Source organism: Adiantum capillus-veneris, chromosome 5 (assembly GCF_014529385.1).
Source record: "Adiantum capillus-veneris isolate H3 chromosome 5, ASM1452938v2, whole genome shotgun sequence".
Classification (NCBI taxonomy): Eukaryota; Viridiplantae; Streptophyta; class Polypodiopsida; order Polypodiales; family Pteridaceae; genus Adiantum; species Adiantum capillus-veneris.
Window position 1 is genome coordinate 54,077,395 of NC_140935.1, and position 14,443 is coordinate 54,091,837.

General features: G+C 42.1%; 1 protein-coding gene across 1 annotated transcript in view; it reads right to left on the bottom strand.

Annotated features, from left to right (window-relative positions):
* Positions 1-251: 251 nt before the first annotated feature.
* The window catches only part of LOC147457338 (uncharacterized), a 35,094-nt gene continuing 20,902 nt past the window's right edge, over positions 252-14,443 (bottom strand). Inside the window, exons 2-6 of the mRNA XM_086513306.1 lie at positions 2,679-2,734; positions 2,361-2,594; positions 1,983-2,259; positions 1,055-1,419; positions 252-946 (exon numbers count right to left, since the gene is read on the bottom strand). Of these exons, the coding sequence (XP_086369432.1) occupies positions 793-946; positions 1,055-1,419; positions 1,983-2,259; positions 2,361-2,594; positions 2,679-2,734 (1,086 nt within the window). The 3' untranslated portion in view covers positions 252-792. The remainder of the gene's footprint in view (positions 947-1,054; positions 1,420-1,982; positions 2,260-2,360; positions 2,595-2,678; positions 2,735-14,443) is intronic.

Genomic DNA, 14,443 nt, shown 5'->3' on the forward strand with positions numbered 1-14,443 from the left:
TGATGGCCTTGTTCAAGAATCTATGGGTAAAACTCATGCACAGTTGGAAATTCATCTAAAGGTGTATACATCAATAAATGTCCATTATACACCTCGGTAGCACATACTTGTTCTGCTATAAGCAACTCCTTTTTAGCTCACACTAGTAGTGTATATAAGCAACAGACTACTAAACCCCTTATTAGACAACTGCAAAAGGAAAAAAGCAAATTCTTAACACAAATTGCAACTCCTTTTTAAGTTCACAGAAGTAGCGTTTCTATGCGACCACTGAATATTGAACCTTACCCTTCCTGCAGGGGAGAAAAAGATACATACTTTGCTTACCACTTTGACAAATCAATTTATGACCCTAAAAGAAAAAGTATATTTGGTATGTTAACATCACTATGACTTGCTTTGTCAAGGCTCAGATTTCATACTACTTTGAAACCATTTGGCCCTGCAAGCTTGGATTGCACAAGCGCAACACGCTACTAGCAAAGATATAGGTCTTCAACTCAAAACATCAAGAACTAATTGTCGCCGAGGTGTTGACAGCCCAAAAACTGCTAACTTCAGCAGACTAGTAGGATAAAGAAAGTGTCGTTTAGCGTCGCAAATGCAAGCACTAAAGAACCTTTGAGCCCATCCACCTTTTTCTTCAACCTTTGTCATTTTGCAGCAACCCCAAAACAATGTGAATAGAAGCATGTCAAAAGCTCTGCAACTGGGCTATGCTATGCTTCAAAAGAAAATGCCTTCTGTACAACCATTACCTCGAACATGCATAAACAATTAGCCCATTCCCACCTACACATTAGGACTCCAGTCAAAAGGCTGGTAAACAACCTTGAACTGGTTTCCATCAAGCAACTCCAGCAGGTTCTCAGCCTTGTTTGGCTCTAAGTGATTGACAAGCCATCTCAATATCTCCAGCTCATTCTTCCCAAAATCAACACTAAACCTGCAACCATTTCCAACAAACTCCAGACTGTTAGCCATCTTGGAGGATGTATAGTCTCAATGATAGAAACATGGTTAAGATAGTTGAAAGCCTGCATAGGCTTCTTACCACTTGATGATTTTGCTGAGAGAGACAGTTTTAGACTCCATGTCAATGACCACACCACCATCCAGAAAGAAAGCCCTGACAGCCGCCCTAAGCTCCGCATCAATGTCTCTAGGAGAGTAACACTTGAGAGCCGGACTTGAGCGAGACGCATTTGTTAGCGCAAAATGTATAAGACATTGCGATTCTGGCAATGCTATCTGGCAAGAAGTAAAAATATCAGTAATGCTACCAATATGCAACCGCAACGGAAGAAATATATACTTTATTACAAGAGAAACAAAAAAGCAGCAAAACAACTGCTGTCCTCCAAAGGGATGACACACAAACAACGAGGCATAAACCTTGCTTACACTAAAATCCAGCTCCTAATATTTGACGATAGAGATCAAAGTTACATTACCACAAGTCTGTTATTCTAAGAGGAATGTACAAGGAAATCACCCTTTCTACACCCATAATAAGGATACCCACCCATTGTTAGCGACAGAAGCTCATGTTCTAAGGTAGAAAACCTAATGCATTTGCAACTTGAATTACCTTCGCCACCCAATAGAGTTTTGCTACCCTTAGGATGACTTCTAAAGGCCAAAAATATTAATAGCTTGCCGTTGAGTTCTAAATGTGTTATAATCTGTAAACTTCAACACTCTTCTCCTGAGACTTTTTCCCTATTTTTTACTTTGCTTCCCATTTCCCTCGGTTTCGACCCCCCTCATTCCATACAATCACTGAAAGCTCCCCAAATTTCCAAATTTTTAGAATTTTTTTGTTAGCATCTCCGTGCTTGTTCGCCCTTCTCCCTTTCCCACAACTATGAGACATACACCTCGATGGTAGCACGACATATTAGTTAATCTCTCACGAGCCTGACTTAGAGGAACCATTACTTTGTAGTAATCAGGAGACTTTAATGGTAAAAGATTGTCTTTTGGTCCAATTCTGGCTGGATGAGTTGAGAAGGTGGTCGTTGATTGCCTCGTAACACTCCATTCTGTATTGCTGACAATGAATACGGGTAGCCACCGACCAGGTATTGGAAATCTCCAAATAGCCGTCTCCTATCCAATGGACCGGTTGGATGGCCCAGGATAATTATCGCATGTATCGTCATGATGTTGTAGAGATTGATAAAGAATGCAAGCTTCTCCTCTTGTGAAAGGGTGCTAGGATCAAAGCGATGCAGCAATTCTGTCATTTTGACATACCTGCACATAACATGACAAAGGTCTTTAAGTACAAATAATCATTGTATTCATTATGCTGTAGCTAAGTAAGTCTTGATAAATCAAACCAAAAGAAGGTTCACCTTCTGAACTCTTCGCTCATAGAGATGCTTTGATAGTCAACGCGCTTGCCATCATCTGAAACATACGAATCTATTATGGCAAGGGTGAACTTTCTTAGGCTAACTTCAATCTCTGAGGTAGAAAGTGGCTCCGCATCATTTGTGGTTCCATTGAAGTTAAAACATTTGGTTGATACGACTGGATCATGCTCTAGAAACCGATAAAGATGATTCCCATCTTCAAACAAATTTTCCCTGAGCATGTGCAATGAATATGAAGAATGAACAGAATGTGGTACCCCTCAAAAATGCCAAAGAAATCAGGAACTTGGTACTTACTGCAAGACATGACGAATAAAATGTTTGGCTGCAACTTTCCTTCCAAATTCCACTGCCTGCACAAATCATCTCGTTAGCGACAAATTGTCATTCTAAATAGAGCAAACGTATGCAAACACTGAATGGACAAAAGCATTCCTCAGCTGCTATAGTCTACTTAATGACCAACGTTGACCACAAGAACGTGATTTATCCGGTTGTCAGAAGATAAAATACACCTCTGATACAATTCAAATAGTTGCCAATGACTAATTAATTTATGACTAGTTACAATAAAAACTTTATTATATATGCTGTTTCATGTTCTTCGAATTTTGTCTTTCACTTGGGTCTTTGCAGTATATTGAGGCTTGATTGAGCAGTCCATGTGTCTATTGTGTCATTTCTATCTCTAGTATGTCGGTTGATCCACTGTTTCAATTTCGTTTTTTTACAAAATTCGTGCGATCACATTGCACTGCACACTGTCGGGCACTTGAGTGAGACTCTCGAGCATTTTGCTCTCAAGCTTCATGCACAGAGCGCCAGGACAGGTTTTTCTACTACAGCTGTTCTCATATTACACGCCCGGTGGGACCTGAACTGAAGCTCACTAAAGCTGGAGGCATAGCAAGGTCAGCCAGTGAGTGGTGTTGGGTTAAACGCCCTAAATGACCTCTTAATGTATATTTTTATACTTTGTCTAGGTTCACATTGAACCTGGACACATTTTTTAAAAGTCACTTATAATAAAGTGGGAAAGCCACAAACTCATTAAGTGAGTTTTCCCCAATCGTGTGAGCCCTCTCTCTTTGTTGTTTTTGATCTTCAGCGCTACTGCTCTCCTGCACTCACGCTTGGTTGCACCCGGCCCAGACCTGCGCTATTTCACCTCGCGCATCTCCTTGTAGCCTCTTCTTCACACTTTCAAGTGGTATTAGAGCCCTAGGGTCCGAAACAAGCCCTGCGCATGTTGCTGGACAGCAAGCTATATTGCTTTCCTGCAACAATTTTCGCTTCCATCGCGAAGCTCCTTGCTTCTGTGGTCAAGGTCTTCACCAAAACTGCCAAAACAGCCCAAAACAGACTGTTTTTAGGTCAAAACAAGTGATTTACAGGTTATTACAGGTTATGACTGCAATACGCAAGTGTACCAAATTTATGGGATCACATGTATTGAAGTTTTGTGCAAGGATTTTAGTGAAAAGCTGAGTACATGTGATTTAAATCACATATTCAGCTGAAAATTCCGATTTGGACAGTTTCATGTAAAGAAGTTGTGATCTATCGAATGCAAAGTCTTGTGGTTGCTCCTATTTGCTCAACTTTTCAGCCTATTGCATCTCTCTTGTGTACACACTTGTGGTTGAGTTAAGATGGCTGCTACCTCTTCCGCATCTGACACTAAAAGTTTGATGGAAATCAAACGGTTCGATGGTCAAGGCTTCGACCTTTGGCAAGAACGCATGCAAGGTATCCTTTTCTTGAAGGATTGTGAAGATGCATTGCAAGAGAATAAGCCGCAAGGTTTGTCTAACTTAGAGTGGGCCAGGTTGAATAAGAAGGCCATGGCCTACATCAAAATGGCTATGAATGATGACATTTTGACAGACATCAAGCGTTTAGACTCTGCTTATACAATATGGCAAAAGCTAAAGTCCAATTACGAGAACACGCCTGTGAACCAGGTGCATTTGATGCAAAAGTTGGTGAATATACAGCTTGATGACTCGAAGTCAACTTCTAAGCATTTGAGTGCTTTTACATGTGTGTTGAGTCAGTTGCAGGACAATGGGCTTCAGCAATTTCATGATAAGCTGAAAGCTATTTTTTTGCTTATGACATTGCCAGATACATGGGAAACATCGGTTGTCTCCTTGAGTAACAGTCCCAACCTCACGTATGACGATGTAAGAGGGTCTATTCTCAATGAAGAGATTAGACGCAAGTCTAGTGAGGAAGGTGACAGTTTTGCCTACATCGTAAGAGGTAGAAATCAAAAGCGTGATGTGGGCAACAGAACTTAAAATAGAAGTAAGAGCAAGACAAAGGATAAAGATGTCACTTGCTATCAATGTGGCAAAAAAGGCCACAAGAAACCCGATTGCAGATATTTCAAGAAAGAGCAGGATAGGAAGAAGGAAGCGCAAGAGAAGAAGAAAGATGATAAGAAAGGGGAAAAATCAGCATGTGATTCCTCCAAGGATGCTGAAAATGCAAATGTATCCTCTAGTGTGGTCATTGAGGAGTTGTCAGACGTTGAGGAAATTTTGGTTGCAGCTTCATGCTCTTCAGATATGGTGATAGCTAATACAGAAAACATGCTTATCTCAAAGAAAGATGTCATTGATGCATTGCTTAGTGCTAATGATGACCTATCCCAATCTTGGATAGTACATTATGGTGCTTCGTTCCATGTGACTCCATCTTTGAAGTGTTTTGCTACATATGCTGCAGGCAATTATGGCAAGGTGTACCTTGGTGATAATTTTACTTGTAATATTGAGGAAATGGGTACCATGCGCTTGGCTCTTAACGATGGTCAAGAGCTTGTATTGAATGATGTCAAGTTTGTACCATGCATTAAGAAAAGTTTGCTATCAGTTGACAAGTTAGATGCACATGGTTTTACTACCATCTTTGCTGGGGGTTCATGTAAGTTACTTAAGGGCTCTATGCTTGTTGCAAAAGAGTCTAAAAAAGATAATTTGTACTATCTTTGATGTAAAGCTTTGCCTAGCAAGTTACTTGCTGTTGCTAAAATTGCTCACATACGGAATTGTGGCATAAGAGACTTGGCCATATGAGCCAAAGGGGTATTGATGTCCTTTCCTCTTTGAAGAGGGTTGATGTAAAAGGCAAAAACTTGGATTTTTGTAACGATTGTCTTTATGGAAAGGAAAAGAAATCTTCTTATTACTCTGGTGTCACTCGCAAAGCTAATCCTCTTGATCTTATTCACTCCGATGTATGCACTATGCATGTTAAGTCTTTTGGTGGTGCTTCGTATTTTGTTACATTCATTGATGACTGTACTAGGAAAGGATGGGTGCATTTATTGAAAAGTAAGAGTGAGACTTTTAATGCTTTTCAGAAGTTTCATGCTTTTGTCACTACTCAAAAGAATGCTAAGCTTAAATGTCGCAGGTCCGATAATGGAGGAGAATATGTCTGTTGAATTTCAACGTTTTTGTGATGATAATGGAATCAAAAGAGAGTTGACAGCCCCTTATAATCCGTCTTCGAATGGTGTGGCTAAGAGGTACAACCGTACTTTGTGTGAGAGAGTGCGTTGCATGTTGTCCACCGCTAATCTTTCCCAAGAGTTTTGGGGAGATGCATTAAAAACTGCATTTCATATTTGCAATCGCTCTCCGAATAGTACGCTGAAAAATGACATTCCAGAGGAGGTTTGGTCTGACAAACCTGCCTCTTATGATCATTTAAGAGTATTTGGCTACGAAGCTTTTGTTCATGTACGCAATGACTTGAGAACAAAGCTTGATATGAAATCCATTGAAGAAGTCTTCCTAGGTTATGGAAAAGAAGGTGAAATGGGGTATAGAGTGTGGTTACCACAATTTAGAAAGGTAATTTGTAGCCGAGATGTAGTGTTCAATGAGACAAAATTGCTTAAGAATGCTACCAAATCTGATTCTGACAAGAAAACAGTCAGATTTTAGTCTTTCGTGCCACCCATTGATGTTGAAAAAGAGCCTCATGATGCATTACCGCAAGCTGAAATTGATAATCATCCGGTTAACCTTGAAACAGAAGAGGTAGGACATGATATTGATGCTCCTAATAAGGATGGACAACCACTTGAATTAGTTGAAAATGATTTGCAACAGCATGATAGAGCTGAAAATGAGTTGCCTCATGATGTAGAACCGTTGCCTGAGAATGTAGATCATTGGGTACGAAGGTCAACTCGTTTGAGAACGCAACTGCAAAGATTTAATCCCTCTTTGCATCATGTAATGTTGTCAGATGAGGGTGAACCTCTTACTTATAAAGAGGCTAAGTCATGTGAGTCAAGCAGTAAGTGGGAGGTTGCAATGCAAGAGGTAATGAAATCCTTGTATGTAAATGATACTTGGGATCTTGTGCCATTGCCTCAAGAGAGAAAGGCTCTTCTTAACAAATGAGTGTACAAGATTAAGATTGTGGATAAAAAACCCAAGTACAAAGCAAGATTGGTTGCAAAAAGGATATACAAAACAAAGGAATTGATTTTCAAGAAATTTTTTGCCTTGTTGTAAAGCTTACAACGTTACGTGTCCTTTTTGCTCTCGTTGCGATGCTTGATTTGGAATTGAATCAAATGGATGTAAAGACAACGTTTTTGCATGGTGACATTGAGGAAGACATATACATGAAACAACCTGATGTAACAGACTTGGACACTCCAAGTCAAGAATCAATCACGACAGCACCAAATAACCACTTCAAAACAGTTCACAATTCACAATAGATTTGCACTGGCTCGACGGAGTTTCGTGCCTAGAGATGTTGGCCCCAAAGACTGGCGCCCCTTCCTGTATTTCTTTTTGTATTAATCAGTTCAAAGTACAAGAGTGGTTCGGGCTTCACTCTCAAATTCTGCGTCCTGATGGTCTGCAGAGTGTGAGTCCTAGCCACATATTTATTGATTACAAGGGTTGCCAAAAGCAGAGCCCCAAAAGCTTCAGATCAAAAGCCTAAATAAAAGCAAAGGCTCTTTTTCCTCTCTCAAACTCACTCGAGTTTTTAATAATAATCTCTCTCTCTCTCTCTCTCTCTCTCTCTCTCTCTCTCTCTCTCTCTCTCTCTCTCTCTCTCTCTCTCTCTCTCTCTCTCTCTCTCTCTCTCTCTCTCTCTCTCTCTCTGATAATTGCGTAGAGAAAAGCAAGGTCAAAAGCTGTCGTCCACAACTATCTCCACGCAAAAGCTGAAAAGCTACCGCCGTACGGTGCCACGTCAGCATGTTGCACATTTTCCGAGATTTCAGTATACTGCCCTTTTAGGGTTAGGGTTAGGGTTATGTTTTTTGCTGGTTTTAGGGTTTGCAAGTTTTAGGGTTAGGGTTTCCAAAAATTAGGGTTTCAACAGCAGTTAGGGTTTCGGCTCTCAGGCAAACACGTCATCACTTTGTGACATACCCCCCTCTTGAAAGCATTGTAATCACCCTCGATAACCCCTGCAAAACAGACAGAGGCCATAAACCGTCTTAGTAGATACTTCCTGTTAGTATCTACGTACTAGGAACACACATCTAGCACATGTACCAATCGACAGTCACATCACACGACATCACATGACATTCAACATTGATTTGGATCTTAGACCATGATTTATCAACAATGTAGCTAGCAATCGCATCTAGATCCAGTCAGGACCTCATCGATGTCTGATTGACTAACCCCTATTGCAACCATGTCTATTCGAGATCAAGTAGACCAAAATGTTGCAGTCATTTCGTCTATCAGTTCCTGCACTTAAAAGAAGTCAAGAACAAATCAGTATCATAATCAGGAATTCTATTTAATAAAGTCATACAGCAGAATACTGTCAGCTTTCAGTATCCCTGAAGCTCAAAGAGACATCAGTGACTCTAGTATCAAAATCAAGGCATCTGTTGACAAAAGAGTGGAGTGACTCCCCTCTTGTGCATCCCGCTGCACCAGATCTCCGGCCAAGCTGAATTCCAGGTTCCATTTGGAGTAGACTATGCTAAACCAAAAGCATCGAGGTAAAGTTTCACAATCTAAGGAGTATCTGCCAGGTCCTCCTCCTCCATCCACTTTGCATCCAATGCAAGATAGTTCTTGAACTTAACCAAGAACCGCCTTTGGACTTTACCTTTATTCTTCGTATCCTTGTGTGCCAAAATCTGTTCAGGAACAAGGATCTCCTCGTTTTTCTTCCACTTCGGGTTGCTCATCAGGCACATCACCTTTGAAAGGTTTCAAGAGACTCACATGAAATGCATTGTGAATCCTCGAAGTATCCGGCAGTTTCAATCAAAATGAGACATCATTTATATTTTCAAAGATCTGGAAAGGTCCGTAGTATCGCTTACCAAGCTTTGGAAAAAGCCTCTCCTTTCCATTTTTCTTTCTCAGGCGTGCCTTCGCAAAACGTAGGAGCACCCAATCATCCTCCTTCAATTTCAAGTCGCGACGATGGCGATCCGCTGCCTTTTTCTGTTGTTCTTGAGATTTCTGCAAAGTCTCGCGAAGCTTGGCAAAAGCCGTATCTAAGTCTCGCGTATATTCATCCGCTTCAAAAATCTTATCTTTTGTGCTTAGGAAGGCTGGAACCTTCGCAGCACCTTCAACAATCTCAAATGGCGCCTTCCCCATCGAAGAGTGTATCGTGTTATTCTAGGCAAATTCCACCAAAGGTAAGTACTTTTCCCATTGAGTCTTTTGATTTGAGATATAAGACTTCAATAAATCGAAAATCACTAAATTGGTAATCTCAGCTTGCCCGTCAGTCTGGGGGTGGAACGATGACGAGAACTGCAACCGCGTGCCAATGTTCTCCCAAATTGCCTTCCAAAACAAACTCGTAAATCTGGGGTCTCTCTCAGAGACAATCGTCTCAGGCATGCCATGTAATCTGAAGATCTAGGCCACAAACAGTCTCGCTAAGTGATTCGGCTTGACTGTTTTCTTCACTGGAATGAAATGAGCCTGCTTGCTAAATCTATCAATAACAATCCAAATACCATCATGACCACTCTGCGTTCTCGGGAGATCAAAAATGAAATCCATTGCAATAATTTCCCAGGGGAGGGTGGGTATGGGTAAAGCCCTATGATTTATGCATGTCAAACTTGACCTTCTGGCATACCACGCAACTGCGCACAAACTCTTCCACATCCTTCTTGAGTCTCGGCCAAAAGAAGTATCTCTGTACCCCTTTCATGGTGGTAGCAATGCCGCGGTGACCCGTAAAAGGTGGACAGTGGCATTCAATCATAACCTTTTCCCTCAACAACTGTGTAACACACAACAAGGTTTTTCTCATCAAGTAGCCATCCCGAATGGAGTATCCTACTATTGTCTCCCCATCCCGTATCCGTGTGAAAACGTCTGCAAAATCTGTATCGTGGCATACTGGTCAACCATATCCTCAAAGCTTCTATTATGATGTATCGCGGAAATAGCCAGAACCAACGGCTTCCGAGACAAAACATCTGCCACCACATTTTTCTGTCCTTGAACATGGACAATCTGGAAGTGAAACTGTGACAAGATGTTCGCCCACCGCATCTGCTTTTCCGAAAGCTGCTTCTGTGACAAGAAGTAGTGCAAACTCTGATGGTCTGTAAAGACAGTAAAATCCACTCCGAGTAGGTAGTGCCACCATTGAGTAAGAGCATGGATAATCGCCAAAAGCTCTTTCTCATAAATATGTGCTGTCATCTCCGGCCTTGAGAACAATCGACTCTCGTAAGCAATGACATGGCCTTCTTGCATTCAGACCGCACCCAGACTACGACCACAAGCATCACAATATACTTCAAATGACTTCTGCAAGTCCGGCAAAGCCAAAACCGGTCCCGTAGCCGGTTTCTCTTTCAATGTCTGAAAGGCAGTCACCTCTGTGGGTCCCCACGAGAAAGGGACTCCTTTCTGTGTCAAGATATGCAAAGGGGAAGCAACCTCTGCAAACTTTCGAATGAACCGCCTGTAGTACGAACACAGTCCCAAGAAGCTTCTAACTTCATGGACATTCTTCAAATCGGGCCAATCACGGATAGTCTCTATCTTGGCCGGATCCATTTGCACTCCTATTGCTGAGACAATGTGTCCCAAAAAGTGTATCTCTGGTAGGAAAAATTCACTTTTCTTTGCATTAATCACTAACTTGTGATTTCATAATGCCTAAAAGACCTGAAGCAGACGATCTCTGTGTTCTGCCTCATTCTTGGAGAAAACAATGATATCGTCAAAGAAAGTGCCAACATATAGCCTGTGCTCTCGAAAAATCATGTCCATCATCCGGTTAAATGTCGCAGGAGCATTGGTTAAGCCAAAAGGCATCACCAAAAACTCAAATAACCCAAAAGTCGTCCGAAAAGCTGTCTTGTAGACGTCTCCCGACGCGATTCTGATCTGATGATATCCACTCTTCAAATCAATCTTGCTAAAGCACGATGATCCCTGTAACCTGTCGAGTATATCATCAATCCTAGGAATGGGGAATCTGTTCTTGATGGTGATTTTATTGAGAGCTCTGTAATCGATGCACATTCTCCAAGATCCGTCTTTCTTCAAAACCAACAACATTGGAGAGAAATACGGTGAAGTACTAGGCTGGACAAGACCCTTTTCCAAGAGGTCTTTCACTTGGTTCATAATCTCTTCATTCTGTGCTCGGCTCACACGGTAAGGTGGCCGGTTCGGTGGTGTGCTTCCAGGTATCAGATCAATGGTATGATCTTCAGGACGAGCAGGTGGTAACTTGCCTGGCAGGCCCTTTGAGAAGCAATCGGCATGAGTGTAGAAAATCTTGGCGTTCTTTATCAAGTTTAGACATATTTGTGCTATCCTCATCACTCAACTCTTTCATAAAGATCGAGTAAACAAACTAACTCGATTTCATTAATTTAGAAATGGCCAAAGCCGATACAATAGAGACAGACTGGCCCTTTAGTTTAATGTCAAGTACAATGGTTCTGCCCTTCTCTGTAGTTAATGTTGCTTTCCTCGCCCGATAATCGACCACGGCGTTGTTCTTGTGGTACCAAGGAATCCCTAAGAGAACATCACAACCTTCCAAAGGCATTATGAAAAAGTCCTCATGCCCCAAATACCCTTGACAATGCAACCGGAGTTTGCCAATGACAGGTGTAATGGCTACATCCCTGCCAGGTGCCGCTACAACAGCCTCTGCAAGTGGTCCCATCCGATCGGGAGTGATCTCGAGCCGTGCCGCCAATTCCGATGAAATGAAGTTGGCCTTGGCTCCTCCATCAAAGAAGATCAGGGCCTCTTGATCTTTCACTTTGCCCCAAGCTAGGCAAAGTTCTATACTCTGGTCCATGGTGTTGGGATCGGTACCCACACAATCTGGAACCAGTCCTGTTTTTCTCTTGCCTTTCCTTACACGTTCCTCAGTTGCTCTCGAACTCTCAAGCCTTTCGTCGTCCTTGTAGTTTCGTTCTTTCTGTGTCTTTTTAGGACACTTTGCGGAGATATGTCCAAATTCCCCGCATCCAAAGCACTTCCCTTCCCTGATAAAGCAAGCTCTCTCCTGAGGAGTAAGCTTGGGTCGTGCATCCTTGTTTTCTGGGTTGCTCTCTCTCTTTCTACTTCCATTCGCTGAAGTCTGTTCGGCTCGTTGTGTCATGCCAGAGTGAATGGCAAAACCCGTTTCGCATGATTCATCAACTCCTAAATAGAAGCTGACTTTTGTTCCAAGCAATGATCTCGGGTCTCTATAGGAAGACCCAAGGTAAACCGCTCAATCTGTTCTCTGAACGAGATCTTCTTGAACGAAGAGGCGGGTAGAAAAGAGCTCCAGAATCTCTCGCAATAAGCATCCACTGTATCTCTCTTGGTCATCCGAAGATGGTTCCAAGCAGCTCGTATATCGCGTTCATACTCTTGAGTCGGCCAAGAAGAAATAAAAAGCTTTTTAAATTTCAACCATTTAACTGGCGCAGTCTTGTTTAAAAGAAGCGTGGACCACCAAGTTCGAGCATTCCCCTTAAAATAAGAGGCAGCTCTCCAAATCTTGGTGTGCTCTGAGTAGCGTCTTCCCGCGAAAGCCATGTCAAACTGCTGTATAAAAGACAAAGCCTTCGAAGCATCTTTGTATCCTGAAAAAGTGTCAAATTTGATGGCATGTCCACCTTCCTTAAACTCTCGGACTTTCTTGCTTTTATCTTCCAGAAAGTCATACTGGTTGGCTTTATAAAAATTCTTCTTGTTCGCATAAAAGTTGCCGTCATCAAAGTTTGAACTGTTTGTAGACGAGTCCTTTGTAGAACTGTCACTCACTGGGCGAGATTTAGACTTCTTTGCCTTTTTCTTGCCCTTTCTGAAGCGTTGTTTCTTGCTTCGCTTTTTACCTTTTCTGTCTTCTTTGCTCGAATCAGAAGAGCTAGAAGAAATATCAGAAGAAGAAAAAGAGCTGGGTACTCCTTCAAATCGAACACACTTCTTCTGTTTCTTTGCCTTTTCAAATGTCGACTAACGACCCAAATAACCCGGAAAGTCAGTGCCTTTCTTCTGCTTTTTGCCGTGCTGCTTTGTTTTGCACGTCAAAAAGCTAAGCAAATCGTGCATCCACCACCTCTTCTAATTCCTTCTCTATATACTTCTTGGGAACAAGAGGTTTCTTGAGAACGGGTTTCGGGGGTGGTGTTGTGGTTCTCTGCCACTCCGTATGCACCTCCTCCAAAGAGGTCTTGCTCATATATTTTGCCATCTTTAGGTCCTTGGCAAAATTGAGCATCATCTTTGTTGCATCGTTGATCAATTGTCGGTGCTCCATCTCTCGATGCTCCGCTTGAGTAGGCCGAGGCGGGCCATACTCCTCTCATGAACCTTCGTTGTGATCCCTTCCTACATCTCCGGATGCAGAGGGAGTCGATTGGTCCTTGTCTGAAGCCATAGGCACCGCGGAAAAAAATTAGGATCGGATTTCTCGTAGAAGAGAAATCGGCCGTGCTCTGATACTACTGTAACAGACTTGGACACTCCAAGTCAAGAATCAATCACGACAGCACCAAATAACCACTTCAAAACAGTTCAGAGTTCACAATAGATTTGCACTTGCCCGGCGGAGTTCCGTGCCTAGAGATGTTGGCCCCAAAGACTGGCGCCCGTTTCGGTATTTCTTTTTGTATTAATCAGTTCAAAGTACAAGAGAGTGGTTCGGGCTTCACTCTCAGACTCTGCGTCCAGATAGTCTGCAGAGTGTGAGCCCTAGCCACATATTTATTGATTACAAGGGTTGCCAAAAGCAGAGCCCCAAAAACTTCAGATCAAAAGCCTAAATAAAAGCAAAGGCTCTTTTTCCTCTCTCAAACTCACTTTAGTTTTTAATAATAATTTCTCTCTCTCTCTCTCTCTCTCTCTCTCTCTCTCTCTCTCTCTCTCTCTCTCTCTCTCTCTCTCTCTCTCTCTCTCTCTCTCTCTCTCTCTCTCTCTCTCTCTCTCCTGACTAATAATTGCGTAGAGAAAAGCAAGGTCAAAAGCTGCCGTCCATAGCTATCTCCACGCAAAAGCTGAAAAGCTACTGCCGTACGGTGCACGTCAGCATGTTGCACGTTTTCCGAGATTTCAGCTTGCTGTTCTTTTAGGGTTAGGGTTAGGGTTTTTGCTAGTTTTGGGTTTTTTGGCAGATTTTAAGGTTTGCAAGTTTTAGGGTTAGGGTTTCCAAAAATTAGGGTTTCAACAGCAATTAGGGTTTCGGCTCTCGGACAGAGACGTTATCACTTTGTGACACCCAAGGGTTTTGTAGTTCCTACACGTGAGGAACTAGTATGCAAATTGAAAAGGGCTCTATATGGTTTGAGACATAATCATCATGGCAGTGGTATAAGAAGTTTGACACTTTTATGCTGTCTCAAGGCTTTAAACGTAGCCATGCAGATCATTGAGATCATTGTTTGTATACGAAAAGAGATGAAGATGGTAGTCCCATCATACTTGTTCTCTATGTTGATGACATGTTATTGCCGGGAGACATAAAGCTAGTCTCGATGCTTTGAAGCGTAAGCTAAATTCAACTTTTGCTATAAAGGATTTGGGTGATGCAAAGCATATTTTGGGCATGCCTTTTAA